The sequence below is a fragment of the Cavia porcellus genome, unplaced genomic scaffold (assembly GCF_034190915.1).
Source record: "Cavia porcellus strain 051 isolate PalLab524CR breed Dunkin Hartley unplaced genomic scaffold, mCavPor4.1 scaffold_21, whole genome shotgun sequence".
Taxonomy (NCBI): domain Eukaryota; kingdom Metazoa; phylum Chordata; class Mammalia; order Rodentia; family Caviidae; genus Cavia; species Cavia porcellus.
In genome coordinates this window covers 6,291,232-6,314,443 of record NW_026947504.1, presented here as the reverse complement: position 1 = coordinate 6,314,443, position 23,212 = coordinate 6,291,232, and the positions used below count along the sequence as shown (strand labels likewise).

The 23,212-nt window shown below is 37.7% G+C and overlaps 1 protein-coding gene and 1 long non-coding RNA gene across 3 annotated transcripts in view; one reads left to right on the top strand and one right to left on the bottom strand.

Annotated features, from left to right (window-relative positions):
• Positions 1 to 23,212, bottom strand: part of Ctnna1 (catenin alpha 1) — a 172,183-nt gene that overhangs the window by 13,423 nt on the left and 135,548 nt on the right. For both annotated transcript variants that reach the window (XM_003477407.5, XM_063232173.1), the window contains exons 8-11: positions 22,225 to 22,305; positions 20,780 to 20,932; positions 5,658 to 5,750; positions 3,247 to 3,403 (exon numbers count right to left, since the gene is read on the bottom strand). In XM_003477407.5, the coding sequence (XP_003477455.2) occupies positions 3,247 to 3,403; positions 5,658 to 5,750; positions 20,780 to 20,932; positions 22,225 to 22,305 (484 nt within the window). The remainder of the gene's footprint in view (positions 1 to 3,246; positions 3,404 to 5,657; positions 5,751 to 20,779; positions 20,933 to 22,224; positions 22,306 to 23,212) is intronic.
• Positions 8,263 to 13,430, top strand: LOC134471898 (uncharacterized). Its single transcript, XR_010041601.1, has 2 exons — positions 8,263 to 8,592; positions 13,234 to 13,430. It is a non-coding gene; the product is annotated as an uncharacterized LOC134471898 (long non-coding RNA).

The window sequence follows — 23,212 nt, the reverse complement described above, 5'->3', positions numbered from 1 at the left end:
GTTCACATTTTATGTAGACTTACTCTGAGCCAGGCACTATGCTGAGTGCCCGACACTGAATTCTACTTGTAGGTTTTTCTCCCCCCTCAATCATAATTAACAAATGAAGAAATCAATGTACAATTATGAGCGACTTGCTCAAGGTCACACAGCAAGTGGGCAAAGGAAAACTATCCTATAATTTTCCTTTTTACTATGAAATACAAAACCAAAAATTAAGTATGATAGCTCTTTTATACCCAAATCAGGCCAAAATATTTGGATGCACTGACACTTAAGGAAGAAACTTACAAACTTACAAACTGTTAATGTAACATATTAGTTGTTTCTAAGAGCATTTACTAAGAAATACAATAAACCCATTGCATCTTTTAAATCAAGAAGCCAAACCTACTGTAAACAGAATAAACAAATGAAATAAATTGCCTTTTTATGGATGTTTATAGAATACAACACAAATGAAACTCTAACGGTCCTTATCACTTTGATGAATTTCAAACTACTCTTCTTCAAGGATCTGTCTGCTGAATGCCCTCTAGTGCCCTAAACCATCCCCTGTATCTACAAGTCAGGCCTCTAAGTGGAGGCCTAACTTGGGAAGAAGGGACTCTACTTCCTCCCTAAGGGTAGCAGAATGCTCATCCCTTGCTTTGAAGCACTATCTTTAAAGACAGTGCTGTTATCCTCTTTATTGTATTAAACATGTAGGAAAGTCCCCAAACATGTAGGAAAGGACCCAAGTCCCCTCCTGCCCTGCAATTTCATGTAAAACGCTAGTACCTGCCTAGCATGGAAGAGATCCTGGGTTTGATCCCAGTACCAAACAAACAAATATAATGAATGAATGAAAAAAATGAATGAATGAATGAAAGAAATGCCTGTGTTGGGGCTAAGGGTGTGGCTCAGTGTTAGAGCACTTACCTAGCATGTATGAAGGCCCTAATTCCAAACTCTTTCAAACAAAACAAAACAGAACAAAACAAAAAGCTAGAAAAATCAAGAGCGTGCTCAGGCCTATCTCATACATATTTTCTCCTTAGATGGGTTTTCAGTAAGTCAGCAGGGCTGCAGCAAGTATCTTGGCCTGTTGGATTCTAAGAGGGAACTTGATGATGGAAAGTCATTAGCAGAAGTATTCTATAAAACTCCTCACACTGTCCAAGGAACTCAAGGCTCAAGTACACAGCAAAAAACAACCAGTTCAAGAAGTCAACCAGCATCCTTACTTTTAGACAAATTCTATGAAGTCCATCCACCTTACCCCAGATTCTGTCTGGTAGGCCTCCTTAGAAAAAAACCCTGTCTCACTGTGGAACACTGTGATACCAATGCACAGGGAGATCGGCACATAAAGCAAGTGTAGGTAAGGCCAAGACATGGCTTCTTACCTGCCGCAGCTGACACCTACTCAGGATGTGTGGTAGGTGAGTTAGAAGACATCTCTATACCCCCACGTAGTGAGTTCTAGAGCTGCCATGGGGAGGTAAAAAGTCTGAGGGTATAAAAAGAGTCTGAGTGCTGGAAATCAACTAGAACTCGGCATAGATTTCTGTTGCTTTCTGCGCTTCATCCCATGCCTTGAAAAAGCAGAGAAATTGTGAATAAAGCCTTGCCCTGCAAATTACTTAACTGACATTCCTCAGGAAGCTTGTGACAAACATTAGGAAAATCATACAACTTCTGAAGTTCAGAGCCTATGAAAACACCACTTCCTAAAAGAACAGTTCCAGGTTTTCATTTGCTAAATAGAAACTGTCTAAACTCTACCATCAAGTCAACCCTATCTTAAACTCTCATACATGTACATAAAAATTGAACACATTCACCAGACAAAATCTGTCTGCTAAAGAATGTGATTTTTCTTTACTCCTATTTTATGTCATATACCCTACTGCTAGGTCTCACTAAATGCTGCTGCAGAGTCCCTTTTTTTCTTTGATTTGAAGAATGTTGCATGAGGGACATTTGATTCTATTACATTTTATTTTTCTGTAAGAAGGACTGAAAACCCCATGAGAACAATCCTGAGCCATATCCAGCTAATCTCAAAAAAGGAACTATAAGAATGTGATATCCATCCAGAGGGGTGCTTTACATTTAGATTTCAGAATTTGTTTGCTTAGAAGTGTGCTGTGAAGGTGGAATGTTTTTCTCTAAATCTATGAGAAAGAATAATTCAGTATTTCATTGGGAAAAACAACAGAAGGCCAAGATTTCCCAAAAAAGCCATTGCTGCATTTTTGGCACCTGTAAAGATGTGCTTGCAAATGAGATTTTTGTTTTAAAGTACCAGCACCTGCAATTTGGCAGTCCTGCAGCAACACGGTTTAACCTAGCTTTTTTACAGTTTACAAATTGCCTGTTCCCCACTATCTGAATTAAAGCTGAAGTTACCAATCCCAAGGGGAGCACACAAAGGCAGGAAGCATTGGTATTCGGAACACACCGGCACCCTTATATAGGTCACTGCTGGAGGACTGTGCTGTGCATGTACTAAAGCCCCACCTCGCTTTCAAGTTCCACTGCCACTCACGTCTCCCACACGCTAGCTTGAGGTTCTCTGGGGGTGACAGGTGGTTTTAGCCCTGTAAGAACCCAGCCACTGACTGCTCACAGCCACTGGCCTCAAGAAGCCTGCCACTTCCAGAGAGCAGCCAGGCAGCCAAGGGCTACAGAGGCCTGGTTAAATGGAGAATGCATTTAACGTTACTGAACTCTAAGCAGACAGAATTGAAATTTATCTCTGTGTGATAAACACTGAATTGCATTTGACAGACATTTTCTATATGAATGCAATTTACTATGTCATTACCAGTTTATGTTTATATAATGAAATCAACTGTTTTTGTGAGGTGAATTACACAGATTTATTTTTTGCAAGTTCATAATTAAACGGCACTTAAATATTTCCTCTCTGTTTTCTATCTACATATTGAGCAGACAGAGTCTTCAGAGAAGTAGGCAGTTAAACTATGATTGCTTCTGAGAGACAGAGGAGAGGCTTTCCAAGAAGGAAACAAAGCTTCTGTCTCTAGGATCAAGAGCAGCATTGCCACAAGGGATACAGCTCCAACCTCACCTCCTACTGCTCAGGAGGCAGTGGGAACATTTTTTTGGAACCATCATATTATTACCAGAAAAATTTACCTGTGCATACTTGGGAGTGTCTGATTATTCATTACTGTAACTTAGATGAAAGTAATTATGTACATTCTTATATGTTTCTCTGGGGAACCAGCTCATTACCTGAGACAGCCAAGAAGTCATCAATGGAAGTAATATCATCAACAGCATCCGTGAGAACACGCACTTGTTTTTCCCACTGTTCTTTAAAAAGATCCATATTCTCTTGAGCCAGTTTACTCTGAGGTTTCGCTGCTAAAGCCAATGCAGCATTAATAACCTGCAAAAGATAGTAAGTTCATTTATTAGTCTTTTTCAGAGTCATGCAAATGAAACAGGACAATCTGATCATAGAGCGGCAATGGCTTTCTCTCACAATCACTTCACTAGGACACATGACACCATATGACTTGACAGAAAAATTTGAATTGATGGCTATCTTTCAAAATAAGGAAGGGGTCTGGCCATAAATGGGCTGGAGTGCAGTCACAGCTCCCTTACTGAGAAACAAATGGCCCATGCTGCTCAGTCTGCCATTATCAGACCTATCAACACGGACTATATTTGCCATCCTGACCCTGCCCATTTACACTTTGCAGAGCTGTTTGTGAGCAAGTGCAAGAAGGAGCCCAAACAAAATGTGGAGAATAACCACACCTGAAGAACATCTTTCTACCCAGGATATATACCTAATACCAAGAGTTGTAGAGCAGTGCCAACTAATGCCCATTCCACTTGAGGTTCATTTAGTAGAAGACATGAAACAGTAGCAGGTAGAGGGAGAAAAGAGTTTCTGATGGCAAGGTCTAACCTGTGGCACATGGCCTTGTCAAACATGGTTTATGTAAACCAGTTTTTCATTAGGATCTACTAGACACTTCATGTGATTTTCCCCCTAGATCATTTATATAAATACTCTTGGTAGGTGTGATCAGTGTATGTTACCATCTGTTTCTGCAGATATGTGGAAGCATTGTCATTTTTCAAGCATTTCAAAATCAAACAAAGAACCAAAGATATTAAAAACAAAGTGTTGATAAGGTAAAATGACAAACTTAAGAATGCCCAATTTTTAAAAATCCACTCTAAATCTATTTCATATATTCAGTTATCCATGAACTTTCTGGAGGTGGTGGTTAAATCCACTGCACTTAATATTTACATAGCTAGCAATCACTGGCAGACTTCATAGCTAGGTTAAAATTATGGAAATATCCATCAGGTGATGTGGATTCACAAGCTTCTCATCAAACTACCTAACACTAAAGTAATCACTGACAAACTATATTGGGGAATATTTGTATGAAAAAGCTGAATTAAAGTCACACTATATTTTAAGAATGGTTGCAGACATAAACATGAAAACTTCATTCCTCTGACATCTAGTCTCACTCCACTTCTGTGACTGACTTGCCTGTTTGTGGCCGCTGCCATCTGGCAGGACATGCAGAAAGAGGTTAATGTAAATCGTTAGGGTGTGTCCTAAACACTTACTGCTTGGGAAAATGGAAAGGAAATCTCTTCTACCAAAACACTGCCCATACTGATTAACAATCTCTGGGTAGCAGGGAGGGTCAGGCCACGCAGACAGTGAGCTCCCTCAGGGGCATCAGGAAGCGCTGGGCACTTAAATGGTATTCACTGTCTCACACACTTCAGGGTATATGTCCAGAGTGCCACAGACTTACTACAGTAAGCAGGCTACAGCCTAATCTTCCAACATACCATTAGAGAAAAGTACTCTAGATTTTATTGGCTGAATTATGTTACACCTGTATTATCAGCTTCTTGAGGACATTAGGGAAAGGGTACTAGCTCTGGACTATGGCTTCTTCCAACAGAGACCCCAATACTGGACATTAAGATGGGGTGCAGAGGACATGTGGTCACTGACACTCATTTTCTAGTAATGGAAGTCACTATGCACTTTTACCAAAGTGCAGGAAGTTAGTAACGTGTGATGGCAAAAAGGGGCATTGGCACTGAAGCTTTCTCAGGCAGGTGCAGTGGCACAGCACCTATAATCCCAGCTATTTGGGAAGTAGTGGCAGGAGTATCCAAGTTTGAGGGTAGGTTTGTCTTTTTATTAGCAAGACCCTGTCTCAAAATTAAAAAAATCAATCAATCAAAAGGGCTGGATTTGTGGCTCTATAAAAAGAGTGTACTTGGCTCAATCCCTAGTATCACACAATCAAAATAAAATAAAAAACAGCAAATAAAAAACCACAGAAACTGTTGGATTTTCCATCAGTGATTTGTCTCCAAAATGTCTAGTTAAAAACAAAAAACAAAGCCAGGTATGGTGGCATGCACCTGTAATCCCAGCACTTGGGAAGCTGAGGCAAGAGGAGCATTGTGAGTTCAACACCAGCCTGGCCTACAAAATGAGTTCAAGGCCATCTCAAACTGCACAGCAAAACTCATCTCAAAAAACAAACAAATGAACATCCCAAACTTAAAAGAAAAAAGCTACATCTGCCCTCTTACTTAAACCCAGTTTGGTGGGGCTACAAACACTGCTGGAGGTACTTTACCTGAGGACAGAGGGCTTCTAACTGGCTTGCAGACATCCGAACCAGCTTTACACCTTCTTCATTATTTGAGATGGAACAGGCCAAGTTGGCAACCTATGAGGAACAACACAAAAAAGATCTCTTGAGGATTTTTCTTTTTTGACTAAGGAAAATAGTTATAAATCTATTTATAGGAATATACTCCAACCCAAGAATTTCCAAAGCAGATTAAGCATACACCAGTGGGGCTCCACTTCGCATAATCTGCTTATGGGAACACATTTTAAAACTGTGTACTAACAACCTATACAGACTCAAACATATACATCACATTGTAGGGTGGTGGCCAGGACCACAAAAGATTCCAGAACCTGTGCCTCAGAGGCTGTGTAGGGACTTTATCTGCCTGTATGCTAACTTCAAAAAGAGGCTCTCTGGTATTGGCAGTGCTGTGAGAAAAAGTGAAGGACCCAGGGCATTAAGAAAGCACCAATGGCCCAGAGTGATAGCACACACCTGTAATTCCAGTGTTCGGGAAGCTGAGGCAGGAGTATCACTGCCAGTTCCAGGCCAGCTTGGGTTACATAGTGAGTTCCAGGCTAGCATGGACTACATAACAAGACTTTATCTTTTTGTTAATTATGTTGTTTTTGGTACCTGGAACTGAACTCAGGACCTTGCACTTGCCAGGCAGGCACTTATGCCTCTAAGCTAAATCCCCAGCGCTAAGGAGATCTTATCTTAAAAAAGAGTAAGAAAGAAGACGACAGAAGAAAGTATCCTTGGTATCCACAAAAAAAGAATTTTTAAGCTGTTCTTGAAGGAAGGAAATTAAAAGCCTAAGTTGCTATTCTCATTTTTCACTTGATAGGTGTATGAATGCTGATTTAAGTCAAGATAAGCTTTATTTGAACAAAGGTCTGTTTTGCAAATAAAAAGTATGAAGATGACATCAAGACAGACCCAGGGCCATCCTCAAAAACTGGAAAGAGGAAACAGGGATGATATTTCAGAGAGAGCAAAATTGTCCTTCATCTGGGTTTTCCAAAACATCCATAGCTTTATCCTTTCCTGACCGACAGTGTTTAATCTGAAATAAAATCTTTATCTTCTAGCTAGCATCTCAGTGATACAGCTAATGGAGCCAGAAACCATCTTTCCAAGTTGCGTCACAGTTGTTTGGTTAAAACCCTGGCTGCGCTGAGAATGGTGCTGTGGAGCGACTGTGAAGGTAGTGATCACTTATCTATGTCTCTAAATGAACAGGCTTGTCAATTCTATTAGCAGTGCTAGGGCCCAACTGACTATACAGCACTGAGACACAGCTTTACCCCAGGTGCAAACTGAGTTATGAATGATGAAGGCGTAGGCAGTGGAATATCAGAGGCATTTTCCAGAATCTAATATCAGAGAAACAAGGGCAACGACAATAACCTTTGATTTTTACTCCTCCACCAAACTTGAGCACATACACGCACAGGAAAAATTACACATTATTATGGCTGTTTGCAGTGCCACAGTTAAAGATTATCAGCTTCCTGTGAGATTCTTAACTATCAAAATCCTACAATGCCTGTAACAAAGAGCAACAAGTAACATGCAATTTAAACATAAAATCAGAAAGAAATGGCAAGTCAGATCACTAATGTTTATGGGGCCTTCAAAATAACATGAAGAAGCAACATCTATAGTCTTCCTCTATCTTCTACTGTCAACCTGAACAAAGAGGCATTTCTTTTAAGGATGACAATTTGCAGAAATGATTTCTATTTCTTTGTGTAGTTTGATGATTACCACAAAATATGAACTAAGCTAAATTTTATAAAACTTAAGACTTAAAAATTACCCTCTGCTGGGCAGTTATGTATGCCTGTAGGAGGACTGGGAAAGTAGTTTAGTGGTACAGTATGTAGCATGTGGTCTAGCCCTGCATTCAATTCCCAATACTGGGGGAGTGGGGGGGGGGGCGGGAATTACTTTCAAAGTATGTATTTTATGATGTGAAACAGAAGGCAAAAGCTTAAATTAGATATGTCCATGAAGAATAAGCTACAACTTCTACTGCTGTATTGCCTAAATAAGGCATTCTAAAAAAACAAATTTGATGCTGACCACTGAATTAACAGTTTTATTAGACTAACCAAGTGCCCTGGTGAGGTGATTGGAGAGATGGCCAGCAGCCCCACTCACTCCCATCTTTTAGGAGACCAGCCAGACTTACTAGGATTACTGTCATTCTGATTCTTCTTTCTACTTTCTAGTCACTACCAATGTGATTTTACTTGTTTTATATTTCTTCAATTTTGTGAATCCTTAAAATTCATAAAAAGTATTTAAGAAGCAAAAGATTATGTAAGTACCCTCCTTGCACATCAGTCTGAGACACATGAGGGTGTGGCTAAGGCTGAAATGCCTGAATTCTGTAAACCATCTTTTCTATTTCCTAATATAAATCATAATAAAACAAAAGGTATGGAAGAGTTGTTCTTATGTTAAAACATTAAAATGTTCTGATGTACTGTTGAAGCAGTGATGTTCTACAAGAGCACACTGTCTGTTTCAGAAGGCCTGGGTGGAGGAAGCAGTGCCTGTCACTGACAGTCTTCTCTGGATGAATGAGCTTTAATTCACCCTCCAGGGTCACTTCTAACAATGACGAATGTGCAAATGCAAGCTCCACCACAATTCTGACAGGCTAACTGCATACAGTTGCACACTAGCTTGGGGCCTGACTACAGTGAAAGGGGAGTACGGAGAGGTGTTTCCTAAATGCCTCTTTTGGTGGAAAAGCTGGGGCTCACTACCTTCACAGTTACTCCACAGCACCATTATCTAGAAATCTGGATAACAGTTAACCTGGATAACAAGACTAAAGAAGAATCTAATGTCTGATTACAGACTTGTGGAGCACCTAACTTCCATAGAGGACTTAGCGGAGGGGAGACTTTGCAGAGCAGTAAGTGGTATCTTTCAATTTGTTCTGAAAATAAATATATTTTTGCTACTACAGTTATATTACTTATGTGTTGGCAACATGTCTCTTATTCTTGCTCATCTAAGAGGTGAACTGTAATCGACACTGTAACCATAGCTTTGAGATCACAGATCCTTTCTTGTACAAGTTCTTCTTTGCTCTAAATATGGATGGACCTTGTCGAACAGTAAGTGTCTCTAGAAAACTTTCAAGTCCCTGGTAAAACAAAATCAGCCATGACTTATGCTTATTTCAGAAGTAACCCAGTGACAATCTGAGCTGTCAAAGCTAGGATATGTCAGATCAACAAATACGACATCTATACCACACAGAAAGACAACTTTTCAGACACTTAGGAAAGTTCTATCTTTACTCCAATGGATTGTCTTTAAACAGAATTAAAGTGAAGCTGTCTGTTGCAAAAATATCCCTATTTTCCTCCACTATATCTGATTTTATGACTTTCTTAAACCAAACAAAAGTTGTTTTGATGTCTATATTAACTGCCCCTAGTTTTATATTTGACTGAGTTACTCAACTGCCCCCAACTCCCGAGCCTTTGTAGAAGAGATTTCTTCTTTCCTCTCCTAATGGCTTACATCTGCCACAGGAGTGAGCGTGTGAGAAGAATGGAGGCACAGAAAGCTGTAAGGTCTAAAGGTGACCCCATGACCAAAACAGCTGGCTTGGAGGGAGCTCAAAACCTGCACTGCATCCCATGGGGCCCTGAGAGTCAAGCTACATCTATGTGTTCTTCTTTAAAATGATCTGAATTCCTGTAATTACAAAGTAATAGTAAAATCAGTAACTCAAACTTGTCCCAGCTACAGGTGGTTGAAAATAAGATATAAAAAACAAAGAATGTGTGAGTAAGAGAAAAACTCTAAACCTAGATTGTGATGGTGGCTGCACAGTTCCATAAACTTATTAAAAATCACTGCATTAACCTACAATGTCTCCAATGTTTTGATTTTGTCGGTTTTGTTCTTTACTGTTTTGTTCAATTGTATTATAACTAATGATATAGGCAATTCTATTAGAGATAGCGGGAGGCATTATGGTAACCATTGTTGATCACCTTGTATTATGTTTTTATATTATCTATTATGTCCACCCTTTTGACTTGACCGATTCTGTTCTGTTATGTCACATTTGGTTTTACTCTCTTCCAAAAAAGCAATAAGAACCGTGGGAGCAATGAAATCCAAAATGTGTAATAGTCATTGTACAAAAAAGAGGAAAAGAAAGTGCTCTAAACTATATAACTGCATGTATATTTAAGTGTATAAGATAGAAAATGATATCACAGAGTTTTATTGGATCATTGAACAGAACTGTTTGCAGTATCATTGTTGGAATGTCCACTCTACAAGCTTTAATTTTGTGACTTGAACAATTATTTCTAAGATGGCAATATGTAATCCATTAACTAATGATTTCCTACTGTTCATTTTTTTCTTCTGTAAACCTGTATAACTTGTACCCTTTCACTGTTTTTTTTTCTTTTCTACTTAAATAAAAAAAAAAGAAAAAAAAATCACTGCATTATACACTTAAAATGGCTGAATGTACAATTATCAAATAATTTCTATAATGCTAATTAAATAATTAGCATTCTATAATTAAATACATATATAGCTATGCAGGTGAAAGATTAAGATGAATTATCCCTAAAAGCAGAAACTGAGCACTGAAAATAGTGTCAACCTTGGCGACTGGGGGGAATTTGTGATTGGAACTTGGGTTTTTAATGGACAAGTGCCAGGGGCCTTACAAAATAGGTGTGTCAGAGGAGGGACCCTGCACAGAACTGGAACAGCCAAAAGGTAATAATCTTTGTAAAGAGAAAATTAAGGAAACAAGTAGCCTGGAAAAGGAAAATAAAATAATACTACAGTCAGCATTCACTCAAGGAGAAAAACAAGAAAAGGCCTCCACACTACCCTAAATGTAAACCAAAATATGGCCTCCTCCTCAAGCGTTTCAGATATAGAAACTACATTATCTTTATCTATTTGGCCTGAAAAACTTTTAAGTTTAGAATCCCTGGGCAATTGGTAGAAGCATATAAGAAAGGAAATTTTCTCTGAGAGAAGTTAATTTAGCTGGGCATGGTGGTACATATTTGTAATTCTAGCACATTGGAAGGCTGAAGCAGGAGATCAAAAAAATTCAAGCGCTGGGGCTGGGGATTTAGCTCAGTGGTGTAAGTACCTGCCTGGCAAGTGCGTGTTTGTGAGTTCAATCCCTGGTACCAAAAAAAAAAAAAAAAAAATCAAGCACGACCTGAGAAACTTAGTGACTTAGTGATAGTGCTCAGTTCAATTTTTGGTGGTACTGCCACTGCCACTACCAAGACAAAACAACATCAATAAAACTATTTCTTACATTAACAGAAATAAAGAGGACAGAGACACTCAAAAGCAACTAGGGCTGGGTATGGTGGCTCATGGCTGTAATTCCAGCACTTGGGAGGCTGAGGCAGGCAGATCACTGTGAGTTGAGGCCAGCTTATACTACATAGTGAGACGCTGACTCCAAACCAAACCAAACCAAACCAAACCAAACCAAAAATGACTAGGTATATTTGAAAAGGATCAAAACAGAAAAAAGTAGTAGCATCTACCACTTATGGAAACACAAAATATTAACCAAACATTGCTAAAAAGAGATTTATTTACCTGGAAGGTCAAACTAAAGAAATTATTTGGGAAATAAAAATGTTTCATGATATAGAAAATATAAAATCTGTAAAAGAAATATGCAAGACAGAATTGATGTATTATTTTACTACTAGGAACTTCAAAAGGAAAGAAAGAATGGCAGGAGACAATACTAAAAAGAAAATAGCTATGTTTTTTTCAAAGAGGATGAAATACAATTTTCAGACTTGGGAAGTCAAACAAATTCTACACAGGATAAATAAAAAGGAAACCCATGGTTAGATTACACTGAAGTGAAGTTTTAGGACAACAAAAATTCAGAGATTTTTAAACAGTCATAAAGGAAATATTTATATCCAATGGACCACCCCCCCATAATAGGACAAAGTAAAGATATTAAAATAACAAAGAAACAAACAATCCAAGGGCACTAACTCCCAAGATTTCCTTTCCCTACAACTTCTTAAAGAATATACTTCTGGCTGGGGATTTAGCTCAGTGACATAAGCCCCTGCCTTGCAAGGGCACAGTCGTGAGTTTGATCCCCAGTTATACTTCAGGAAAGAAGGTGATTACAGAAGAGGGTGCAATGTGCAAGAATATGAGGCAATAAAAAGATTACCAGATCGATAGGTTTGAGCAAAGGCCCAATAAAATGAGGCAGACAATCGATAGTGTCTAACTTTTGGGCTAAAAAAATGAGAGACCCCAAATGGTAGATAACAGTAATATTTGAATTCTAACATGACTGAAATTAAAAGCACTCGAAGGCCAGGTGTGGGGGCATACACCTGTAATCCCAGCACTCAGGAGCTGGGAGGATTGCCAGTTCAAAGATAGCCTGCGCTACAAAGTGAGTCCAAGGCCAGCCTGAACTCTGTTTCAAAAAGACCAAAACAAAACAAAACAAAACAAATAAACAAAATCCAACAACAACAAAACACTGAAAACCACAACAAAACAACAACAAAACACCCCACACTCTAAGATTCTAAAACAGTACTATACTGTTTCAGAAGAAGAAAAACTTGCGAGTTGAACATGCATGTAAAAATATTGAGTTTTAATTAATATTACAGAATGTATCACTTCCAAACAAGAGAAAAAACAAAAAATACAAGGGAAACAGGGCTAGAAACATAGGGAAGAAAAAGTTAGAAATGAAGAATGTGGAATGGAAGCAGAGAGCTTGCAATGGATCTGCACTGAAAGACAGAATGAACACAATGGCAAAAATGAATTCCCATGTTAGTAATGGTAACAGATGTACTGAAATCCTCAGTGTTCAGAACACTGTACCAGGGAGACCGAATACCAAATGGTGGATCAATCCCTTACCAGCTCATACCTGGCTTGGTGGCAGCTAGATGTTAGGACGCAGCCTTTGTAGGGTACTTACAAGAAGGAAACTCATGGCTCCATACTTACTATCAAAATACTGAGGACCCTTGATATCTAGGGCTGATCGTTATGGAATACTTATTTGATATTTCTTATTAAAAACTTTACGTAAAGGTTCTTTTTACATTCTGTTCTTAAATTAAGCTATTTCAAGGGAATAGGGGTCATATTTTTCTTCATCCTCTAGACAAGAACTATGCAACTGTGTCTCAGTTTTCCCTTTTGCTCCCCTACTAGTAATTGGGTTTGAAATCAAAACTCAATATGACAATTAAATTCACAATTGTCTACTATTATTTGCTTGATCTTAAATTTCTGTATCAACCTTACTTTACGTTTTTGTTCAAAGTAAGTCATGTCAATTGAATTTCAGGAAGAGGCAGGATGTAAATGGATTGTTGCTCCTAACGAATATAAAATATGATTAGAGATAGTGAATTTACTGAACTAGAATAAACTATTTTAAATAACTTGGCTATTTGATTTTTAAAAAGGTTTTATTTGTACATCATAACTCAGGTAATCCTGTTATTCTTTTCTTTTTTCTTGTCTCTTTCAGACAGGGTCTCGCCATGTAGTTCAGCCTGGCCTTATGCTCACTTTGTAGCTCAAGCTGGTCTCGAACTTGAAACAATCCTCCTGCCTCAGCCTCCTGAATGCTAGGATTACAGGAGTACACCACCTCTTCTGGACTTTTGGGGGGGGGTAATTATTTATTTGTATGATATTCCATGAACCACTTTTTTTTTTTGTCTTTTTTGTCTTTTTTGTTTTTATTGGTACCAGGGATCGAAACTCGTGACTGCCTGCTTTCAAGTCAGGCACTTATGCTGCAGAGCTAAATCCTCAGCCCCCCCCCGCCGCCCCATGAACCACTTTTAAAGTTCTTACTTCTACTTAAGCTATTTTTCTCTCATCACTGAGAAAAAATACCTGACACCCAATATGAAGCAAGGGAATGTTTATTTCTTATAGTTTTGGGGAATTTAGTCCATACTCAGCTGGCTCCAAAGCAGGATGGATGGCATCCTTATGCTGTATGCCAGCTGCACCCTGGGTGACTGCAGCACTCACACCACCAACCCCAGCACCAGACCAAGAAACAATCATGACCATCAGACTCAGATGCATCCATGATTGCATGGGGGGGGCGGGGGGGGGAATCTGAACACAAACCATAACACTGCCTAATCCATAAATAAATCTAGAAAGATGCTGTCTAAATATGAGCCCATCATTAGGCCTATTTCCTGGTGAGAAAATGGAAGGGTTGACACTGTTTTCTGGACCAGACACAAAACTGGGCAGAATGCTTCCTTAATCATTTCTACTATGCTAGAAGAATTCAGAACCCTTGAGAACAGGGTTCACCTAAACAAACTACCCTTATTTTAATATCACTCAAAAATCTGATGGTCATAAAATTCAACTAAAAAAATCTGTGAATAAGGTATCTATAAGACATTTTTGTCCCACATACCCACAAACCCACATGCTTTGCAACTTACAGACCTTTGGAAATGTGAGAAAACCAAGCTGAATATGCTTAGAATTCGCATGGAATCCAAAATCAGAATTACCTCCAAGGCACACCTGATTTTCTTCATCAAACATCATACATATCTAAACTGAAGCTTCACTTACTTTGCTATTTGCCAGAATTTCAGTAGCATATAGAGAAAACACCCAAGATGTCACAAGTAGTGATAAAAGGTTAACGTTGAATTCAAATGTTCTTTTACAAAGCCTTAAAGAGTACACCATATTATCAGCACACCACAGAATAAAAGTTACAATGCAGATCATTCAATTTGCAGTTAAAATACACATTTCAAACCAATAAAGCCGTATCTTATAAAGTCCCAGATAATGAAAAATACCAGAAGGAGGGGAGCAAGTGATAATACAGCTCAAAAGTATACCAGTTACATTTGCTTTTTGGAACTTAATTTATAAGGCAATGCATGAGATACAACCTTATTGTTGCAAATGCATATAGTACAAGAAGTATTTTAATACAGTATGCTGAGGGGAAAAGGATATGAAATTATGTATAGTTTTTATAGGCAGGATTTCATAAATGGTCTTTTTTCCATTTCACTCTCTTGATTCATAAAACTGAAAAAAGACTCAGAAGAGAGTGAAATTAAAGGCAACACTAATTCAATTTTAGCTATTAAGTTGCTCACAGCCAAAGGAAGTAGAAATGGGATGAAACAATTAAAAAGGACACATGGGTTAATATTTGTAACAGCAAATAAAATTTTCACTTCAATGTATTTTAAATTGAAGAACAAAATAAAACATTTACTTGATTGGGCAAAAAAGACAAGAATAAAAGTCATCATTATTACCTAGAAGCACAGCCATGTCATTTTAAAAACAGATGAGAGAAAAGCCCGCCAGAACAGAAAAAAAAAAAAAAAAAAACAAAGATGCACAAGTAGTTGAATCACCCAGTTCACTATTACAGGCCTGAAACTCCTGTTCCTCTCATGTAATGTGGCCTTAAGGACTTATACCGTTAACTTGCACATAAGGAAATGAGCTTTGATACTCTGCAGAGTTACTCCATTGAAAAATGAGTTGTAACGTCAGACTCCCAGAACATAACAGCTAAAGACAGACCTCATATCTAGTATTTACTTTCAAGTAAAATCACAAAAGTCATTTAATAAGGCTCCAACAGGCAGCCAAGACCACACAGTTATTGACACTGTGTGTATGGAGAGGGACTTGAGGGATCTGCTTCTGTAGGTAAAACCTCAATACTATGTGGTTTTTATTCTTGAAACCGATATTCTTTCTCCACAAAGTCATAGACACAGAAGATACCTTAAGAGGTTTCAAATTTTCAGAGAGTATTATCCCTAATACTATTTGGGAACTATTAATATCATTTGAAGCAACTTTATATGACATTCCTAAAAAAACAAAGCACAAGCTTTTTATTCTACTTCATCTGATCCAGGAGGAAATCATTTCTATTAAAACAATATATAACACTCCCCAAAACCAAGCTAGCAAGACCTAACACACCTAACTTTAAATTTATTTTTGGTTATGTATCAAAAGGACACTGAGCAAAATAACAACTTGGGGAAGGAAAAGAGAGAGGTAGATTGCTGGGACCCAAGAAGGATCTGAAAGGAAAATTAGAGCTCACAGAGAAATTGAAGAGACAGACCATAATGCATGACAAGGAAAGGCAAATAGCACTTTTTTTCTGGCTCCTAGCATGTACTGAGAGAAGGGAAGATGTAACCTACAGAGACACAGTGAAAGTGGCAACTTCAGAGGCTTCCAGGGAGAAATGTACCAGTGGAATGGAGCAGTGGAAGTGATGCCAGTCCAAGTGACTGCTAAGTGCTCCAGATGGCATGTTAGTCAGATGGCATTTTAGGAAGGAGCGAACAGAGCCAGGACACAGCGGCCATGGTCAGCTTCATCTCAGGGCTCCCAGTGTTAAACTACCATAGTGACTGGGTGAGAGACAATAACAGGACAGGTCTATGGTCAGGGGGCCATGGGCAGGCCTACAAGAGACAGCCAGAGTGTTATAAGCTAAATGACTCAGGTCTCAATCCCACAACCAGACACTCGGTTCAACCTGAACTTCTGTGGATTTGAAAGTTCCAGAACTAACACCAAGCCCTAATACTACTGCTGGCTTGCTGGGATCATCCAGCACAAACGTAGGTTCTGGCTGTCTCCTTGATCTACCAGGAAGAGCACAATCACAACCTCAACTGGACAGTGCCACGAAACTACAAACCTCAAGAAGATAACCACAGACTTGAAATCACAGAGAAACATCTTTTGATTTTTCTTTTTTCACTTTTTAAAGTTTTTTTCTCTCTAATCATTTGTTTTTGTTTCTTTGTGAAAGTGAACATTACTTGTAGTTTTTTGGTCTTGTTTTGACTCTGTTTACATTTTTTCATGCTTTTCCATCCCTAACTTCTTTATCAGTTTCCTAAAATTGGGTAATCTTGCTGTCCTTCAATCTTACTTCTAATATCTTTTCTTCTTTTATTCCTTTTTCCTCTTCTTTTAATTTTCTTCCCTTAGGATAAAAAAGCTCTACTGAGTGGATATTTACTGTATATAATATTCTCGTTTGTCTTAGGGTTTGTTATTGTTATTGCTGATTGTACTATTTTAGCCAAGATGACACAGGTGCTGTGATCAACTGATTTTCCTTGCATACTAATACCTAGATTGTATGGGGGACATAGTACTACATACAGTCCAGTAGCAAAGAAATGGGTTCTTGGCCAACAGGCTATAACTTCTCTTCTCATCTCTAAAAATCAGAAAAGGCTTGACCCTGAGACAGACTCAAAGGCTAAGACGTAAAGATAAGTAAGGCATACAGAACTCTAGGAAAAAAACTGCATCAAGGCATATAAGAGTCAAGATTCTAGAAAGTTATTTTTTTTGTTTGTTTGTTTGTTGAGACAGGGTCTCACTATGTATGTTAGGCTGGCCTTGGATTCACCATTGTAGCCCAGGCTGACTTTGAACTCACAACAATCTTCCAGCGTTAGCCTCTCGAGTACTAGGATTACAGAAGCACACTACCATCCCTGAGTCAGGATTCTGGAAATTCAATACAAGAACAGCATATTAAAAGCTGTCAGAGAAAAGAAACAAATCATCTATACAGGAAAACTTAATTAGAATCAGTCAACTTCTCAACCTAAACCTCTAAGTTAAGGACAGCATGAAGTGAAGAATTTTAAGCCCTAAAATAGATCAACCTCTAACCCTGATGCACAAATCCCACAAAATTATTTTTCAAAATTAAAAAAATAAGATACTTCTATGATAAAAATCATCTGAATAGCTGTCCATCGAATCAACATTCTGAAAAGTTTTGAAAGATATGCTAGAAAAAGACAATTCCAAGAACACCAATAGGATGAATTCATCAGGTAAGGCAAGCAATTAAATAGAAAAGAAAGACTCAAATAGAAAGTCATACATGGACAAGGACAAGTCATAATATCTATAAATTATAATCATCAATGTGAATGGCCTCAATTCACCCATCAAAAGAAATAGACTGGCCAAAAGGGATAAGAAATAGGATCTTGCTCTAAAGGATATAACTGCATGTATATTTAAGTGTATAAGATAGATAACCATATTACTGAGTTTTGTTGGATCACTGAACAGAACTTTTTGCAGTCTCACTGTTTGAATGTCCACTTTGTACGCTTTGATTTTGTAACTTGAACAGCTATTTCTAAGATGACAATATGTAATCTGTTAACTAGTGATTTCCTACTGTTTGTTTTTTCTGAGATTCTGTATAACTTGTGCCCTTTTCTGTTTTTTTTTTTGTTTGTTTTTCTCCTTAAATAAAATTAAAAAAAAAAAAAAGAAATAGGATCCAAACATATGCTGTATACAAGAAACACATTTAACTCAAAAGTAAACTTACAAACTGGAAGTCAAAGGATAGAAAACAACACTTCATGGAACAAAAAAACAGAAAAAAGTGGGAGAAGCTATTCTATTTGCAGACAAAGTGGATTTCAAGCCAGGACTGACCAGAAGACACAAAGAAGGTTACACCTTGTAAAATCCAGAGGAAGGGATAATCATAAATATATATACCAAATATCAGCATACCCAACTGCATAAAATGAACACTAATGGATATGAAAAAATCAGATAAGCACTAATACAGTGGTAATGGGGACTCTTAATACCCAAATGTTACAAATACATCAACTTAATAAAAGTATCAGCAAACAAATATTAGAGCTCAACTAAACCTTTGAACGAAAGACTTAGCAGACATCTACAGAGTGTTCCACCCAACAACAGAATACACACTCTCCTCAGAGGCACATGGAACTTTTGTCCAAAATAGACCATGTTCTACACTAACAAGTATCCAATGGCTATCATTTAAAGTACAGGCAGTCCCCCTTTGGGGACAATGGCCTTAACCTGTGAGTCTGTACAAATTCCTTATAATTAGTGTCAGAACTCTCACTGGCTGAAGAATAAAGCCTTTCCATTTCCCCCAGAGACTTATTCTCACTAGCTCTGCCCGGTTTTTATATAGCATTATTACTTCCCAGGGACCCTCAGGGAAAATGGGCCTCAGACTAAAGTTGGCCTGTAGATGTTTACTCTAATTAAGAGAGAACTAATGAAAAGAAATTAAATCAAGAGATTTATAAAAACTCACAATTAAGTATTTTACCTTTGCTAAAATATGTCTTTGATAGTTGAGAATGTTTCATTATAATACTACAGTGGTACGGGGAGAAGAAGCACTTGTCGTTTTCTTTTCATGGACACATGCAATTATATATCTCGCTATTATCATAAATGTAATTTAACTGTTTCATAATGGCACTACAAAGCCTACAGTTATACCTCAGGCAATAAAAAGCCAAGTATTTTATTCATTGATAAGATTGGGGGTGGAAGGCATGGCAAGGGATAAAGGTGAGAATTAAATGGTGGGGGAACACCACACTGATGTCTAAGAGAGCGCCTAGTTAGTGATGTTCAAAATGAAATAAAAAAGTATAAGCTTAAAAAAAATCTCCTGGACCTGGAGTAAAGTCTCCAATGCCACCAACTCTTAGGGGGTATCAGGATGTCCACAAGCTACTCTGCTTGGGCCGAATAACTTACTGTTGCGAGAATGCAAGTCAAATGAGCTTAGGCAAATATCTAAGCCTCAATTTCCCTACACAAGAAGTGTAGAAAGTAGAGCGTACTGGTATCAGCAAGTGTCAGCTTCAGTGGGCTGGAGGAGAGGCTGAGAATGACACAACTGGTCCTAACAAAAGGCCCTCCAGCACAGATGAGGGCTGCCCTCTCTTCAGCTGCCCCTGAGCTTGTTACTGGGCTTACAGTGTCCTTGACTCCTGTCACTCAAACTTTCTAATACACAGGCTACTGATACCACAGAAGATTGGTTTCCTGAACACAAAATCATGTACACTTGGAAATTACATCTTGTGCTGTCATGCAACTACTGTGAATAAGATTATACTTAATGAAAACACAAATGAGAAGTCTGGTTTTAGTTCCAAATGCCACAATCATTAACTTGAATAGCAGACTGACCTATGTATTCTGTACATAAATAAGGTCAGAAAAACACTTAAATTAATGTTCAAAGAAAACTAGATATAAAATTAGTAATGCTCTTAAAGTGATTCTGATGTTTTCCTTGAAATATTTTTATGGTATTAACCTCGGCTAATGTCACTATAAATCCAAGTGTACAAGACACATTTAACACAAAAGTCTATGTTCTGCTCTTATATAATGACCAACCTACCAAATGATCTATAGACTTATCTTCATTACATATTTGGTATTTTGAATTAAAGTTACAAAAATCAAATAATTTGAGTGTATGTTTTCTGTGTGTTATGTTTCCAAAAAGCAGACTAACAAAGTAAATAACAAATTCAGTCAGCAAAAGATAAGAGGCAAATCTAATTTACCTGGAAACCAAGTGGTAATTCTTTCTTCTTGTCACCCTACAAATCAACCTCTTCTATACAAATTTCTACTATGTAAATGTATCTAATTAATATAATATCAGAGCTTATACTTCTCATTTTAAAACAGGAAGATTGGTCTGTGTTTATGTCTCAAGTATCAGGCTAAGAAGCTATTGACATATGTCATCTCTTTTGGTCCTCAAAATAGACCAAAGTAGGTATTCATTAGTTTTATTTTACAGACAAGAAATGGGAATTGAGAATGGCTAGACAAGTAGCCAAGATGCAAGGCCAGGCAGTATAACTCCTGGGAGCTCCAGCCCTTATCCACCATCACTTTATACACTGACTTTTAAGTCTAGTATCATGACCTATCTTTATTTCTAATAACATTAAATAGCAATGCTCAGTTTCTAGGATAGAAATTAATACATTAGATAATTAATGTAAACTGACCAAAAAATGGTAGCTATGGATAGACATTCAGTGATGTTAAATGACTTATTTTATATATGTTGTGTATCAGGTGAACTCCTGAAAGTTTTAGCTGGTTAAAACTCATGACACTTCACCAAGTTACTTACAGTTAGTTAAAAAAAAAACTGCTAAAACACTTACCTCAATCAATTTGTTGGCATGTTCACGAAAAACTTGGGCATATTCCTTAACTTCTTTCTCATTTCCATTTTTTGCAGCTTCAATCAATACTAAAAGTGGAACGTTGGTTTCCAGGAAAGAATCTGAAACGTGGTCCATGACAGCTTTGCGGAGCTAATAATTAAAATTGTATAAATCTGATTTTATTTCTGCCAAGAAGCTAGCCTTTTCTGTCTTGTAGTTTTAAATCTAATGGGAGTCTACAACTAATTGGCTGCACTTATATGAGGGCCTCTGATGTAAGCAATGTAATTACATGACACAGGAAACATAGGATCATGGAAATTATACTTTGTACTACAGTCACCACGTTTTAGCAACATAATCTTTTTTTCAAGACAATATTCTTTTCTGTTGAGAATTACAAAACTAAGGCTTTATCTTCAAGGAATAATACAAAGCTGAACACAATGTAATGAAAAAAGCACTTTTTTCAAGTTTTCTAAAGGAGTTCAGGGTTCAAGCTATGAACCTTAAACCCCACCCCTCCTTTTTTGGTAGTGAGACTCAAACTCAGGACTGCATGCTTGCCAGGCAAGCGCCATGCTGCTAAGCAATATCCTAGGACCAATCCATAAAACTTGAAAAGGTTATCTTTATAAACATTTTTTGGGGGTGGGGGGGTGCTATAAATTGAACTCAGAGCCTTGTATATGCTAAGTATTCATGCCACCATTGAGCTATATATTCTCAGCCCCACCTTTCTAAACATTTTTAAATACTGCTGCACCAAAAAGAAAGTAAATAAAGATACATTTTCCTTTATGAGATATGAGCAATAAAATGTCTCTTAACTGATTCATGACTATTTTCTAAATTATTACTGTAACTTTTTACATCTTAATCCATTGTTCTACAAATTCAATTCTTCTTTAAACACTAAAATTTAATTTAAATATGTTAATGGGACTTTTTCTTCTAAACATCAAGAACAAATTCTTTATTTTACTAAACATAGAAAAATGCAGCACAACGAATACCTCTATATCAATCATATTAAACTAGGAGCACAATTCCACCCTAGGTCTAAGGAACTATAAGTGTATAATCAGAATGAGGTAAAACAAATGAGTAATTATGGAATTTATGTCGCTACTCTATGTGAGCCAATATAACAAAATCCTTCGAGGTTGTTTTCACAGGTCCCCAAGTCATCTTTAATGAAATTTCTTAACCTATATAACCTCTTACACTTTTTAAAGCATTCCTGAGAGGCTGTTATCCCATGTCCCTATGAAAGTTTTACCCGCTGAGAAGCTTACTAGCAACAAAATAGGGATAGCCACTTTTCTGTGAAAATCAAGTCTTTCCCCTAAGTAAAATTAAGTATAGTATTTATTAGGATTTTAATTAAAACCATAAAATTGAGAACTCACAAAAGCAATCAGTACTTTCTCCCAACTTACCTGTCTACGCAAGTCCCTGGTCTTCTTTGTCATTTTATCTATCGCAGAATTGAGTGCATCACTTCTTTCTTTACGTCCAGCCTGCATACAAAGTAAAGAAATATCCATTTCAATAATTTACAAGGAATCTTAATGATATTTTATAGCTTTTTAGTGCTTGGTTCATCTCTGGGGAAAAAAAAAAAAACAGTACAGCTTTTTTAATCCAAAAGTAAGATAACATGGGGCAGAGGAATTCTGTGTGGATTGGATCCTTTCCTTGCCTCTTCAATTCTTAGGATCCATATTATCTGATGAATGGAATTGAAAGTTTTGCCAAAGTAAAAGAAACTAAGAGCCAGAGTCTTTTGTCTGAAACCAGGCATGGTAGCCCCTAAGTAATCCCAGAACTTGGGGAGCTGAGGCAGGAGGAGAGCTTTGAGTTTGATGCTAGCCTTGGCTATACAATGAGTTCGAGTACTGTCTGAACTACAAAAGCAAGACCCACAACCTAATGTGTATTATATAACTCAAATCAGAATGCATTATGAAATCACTTCAGTTATACTTTTAGAATTTCTAGGTTAAGGTTAGTGCAATTGTACTGCACAAAAAGAACATATTAGCCCCTCTTGGAGAAGTATATAAAATCACCACTTCAGCCAGGCATGGCAGCGCACTCCTGTTATCTTACCACTCGAGAGATTGAGGCAGGATTGTTGCGAGTTTGAAACCAGCCTGGGCTACAAAGTGAGCCCAAGGCCAGCCTGAACTGCATAGTGAGACCCTGTCTCAAAAAGACATACATACATAAATAAATCAATCACCATTTATTCAGAGGCCCAGGAGTTACACTGAGGTTTGCCTAGGTAATATTCTAATCAGGAAGGGGCAGGGGAGAGAAACCCCTCTTGGTAGTTGAAAGAAAAAAGACAAGGTTTGTTACCCCAGATATAGCTAGCTATGTTCCTGGAAATACCTTAGTGAGATATAAAATGCTCAACATAAA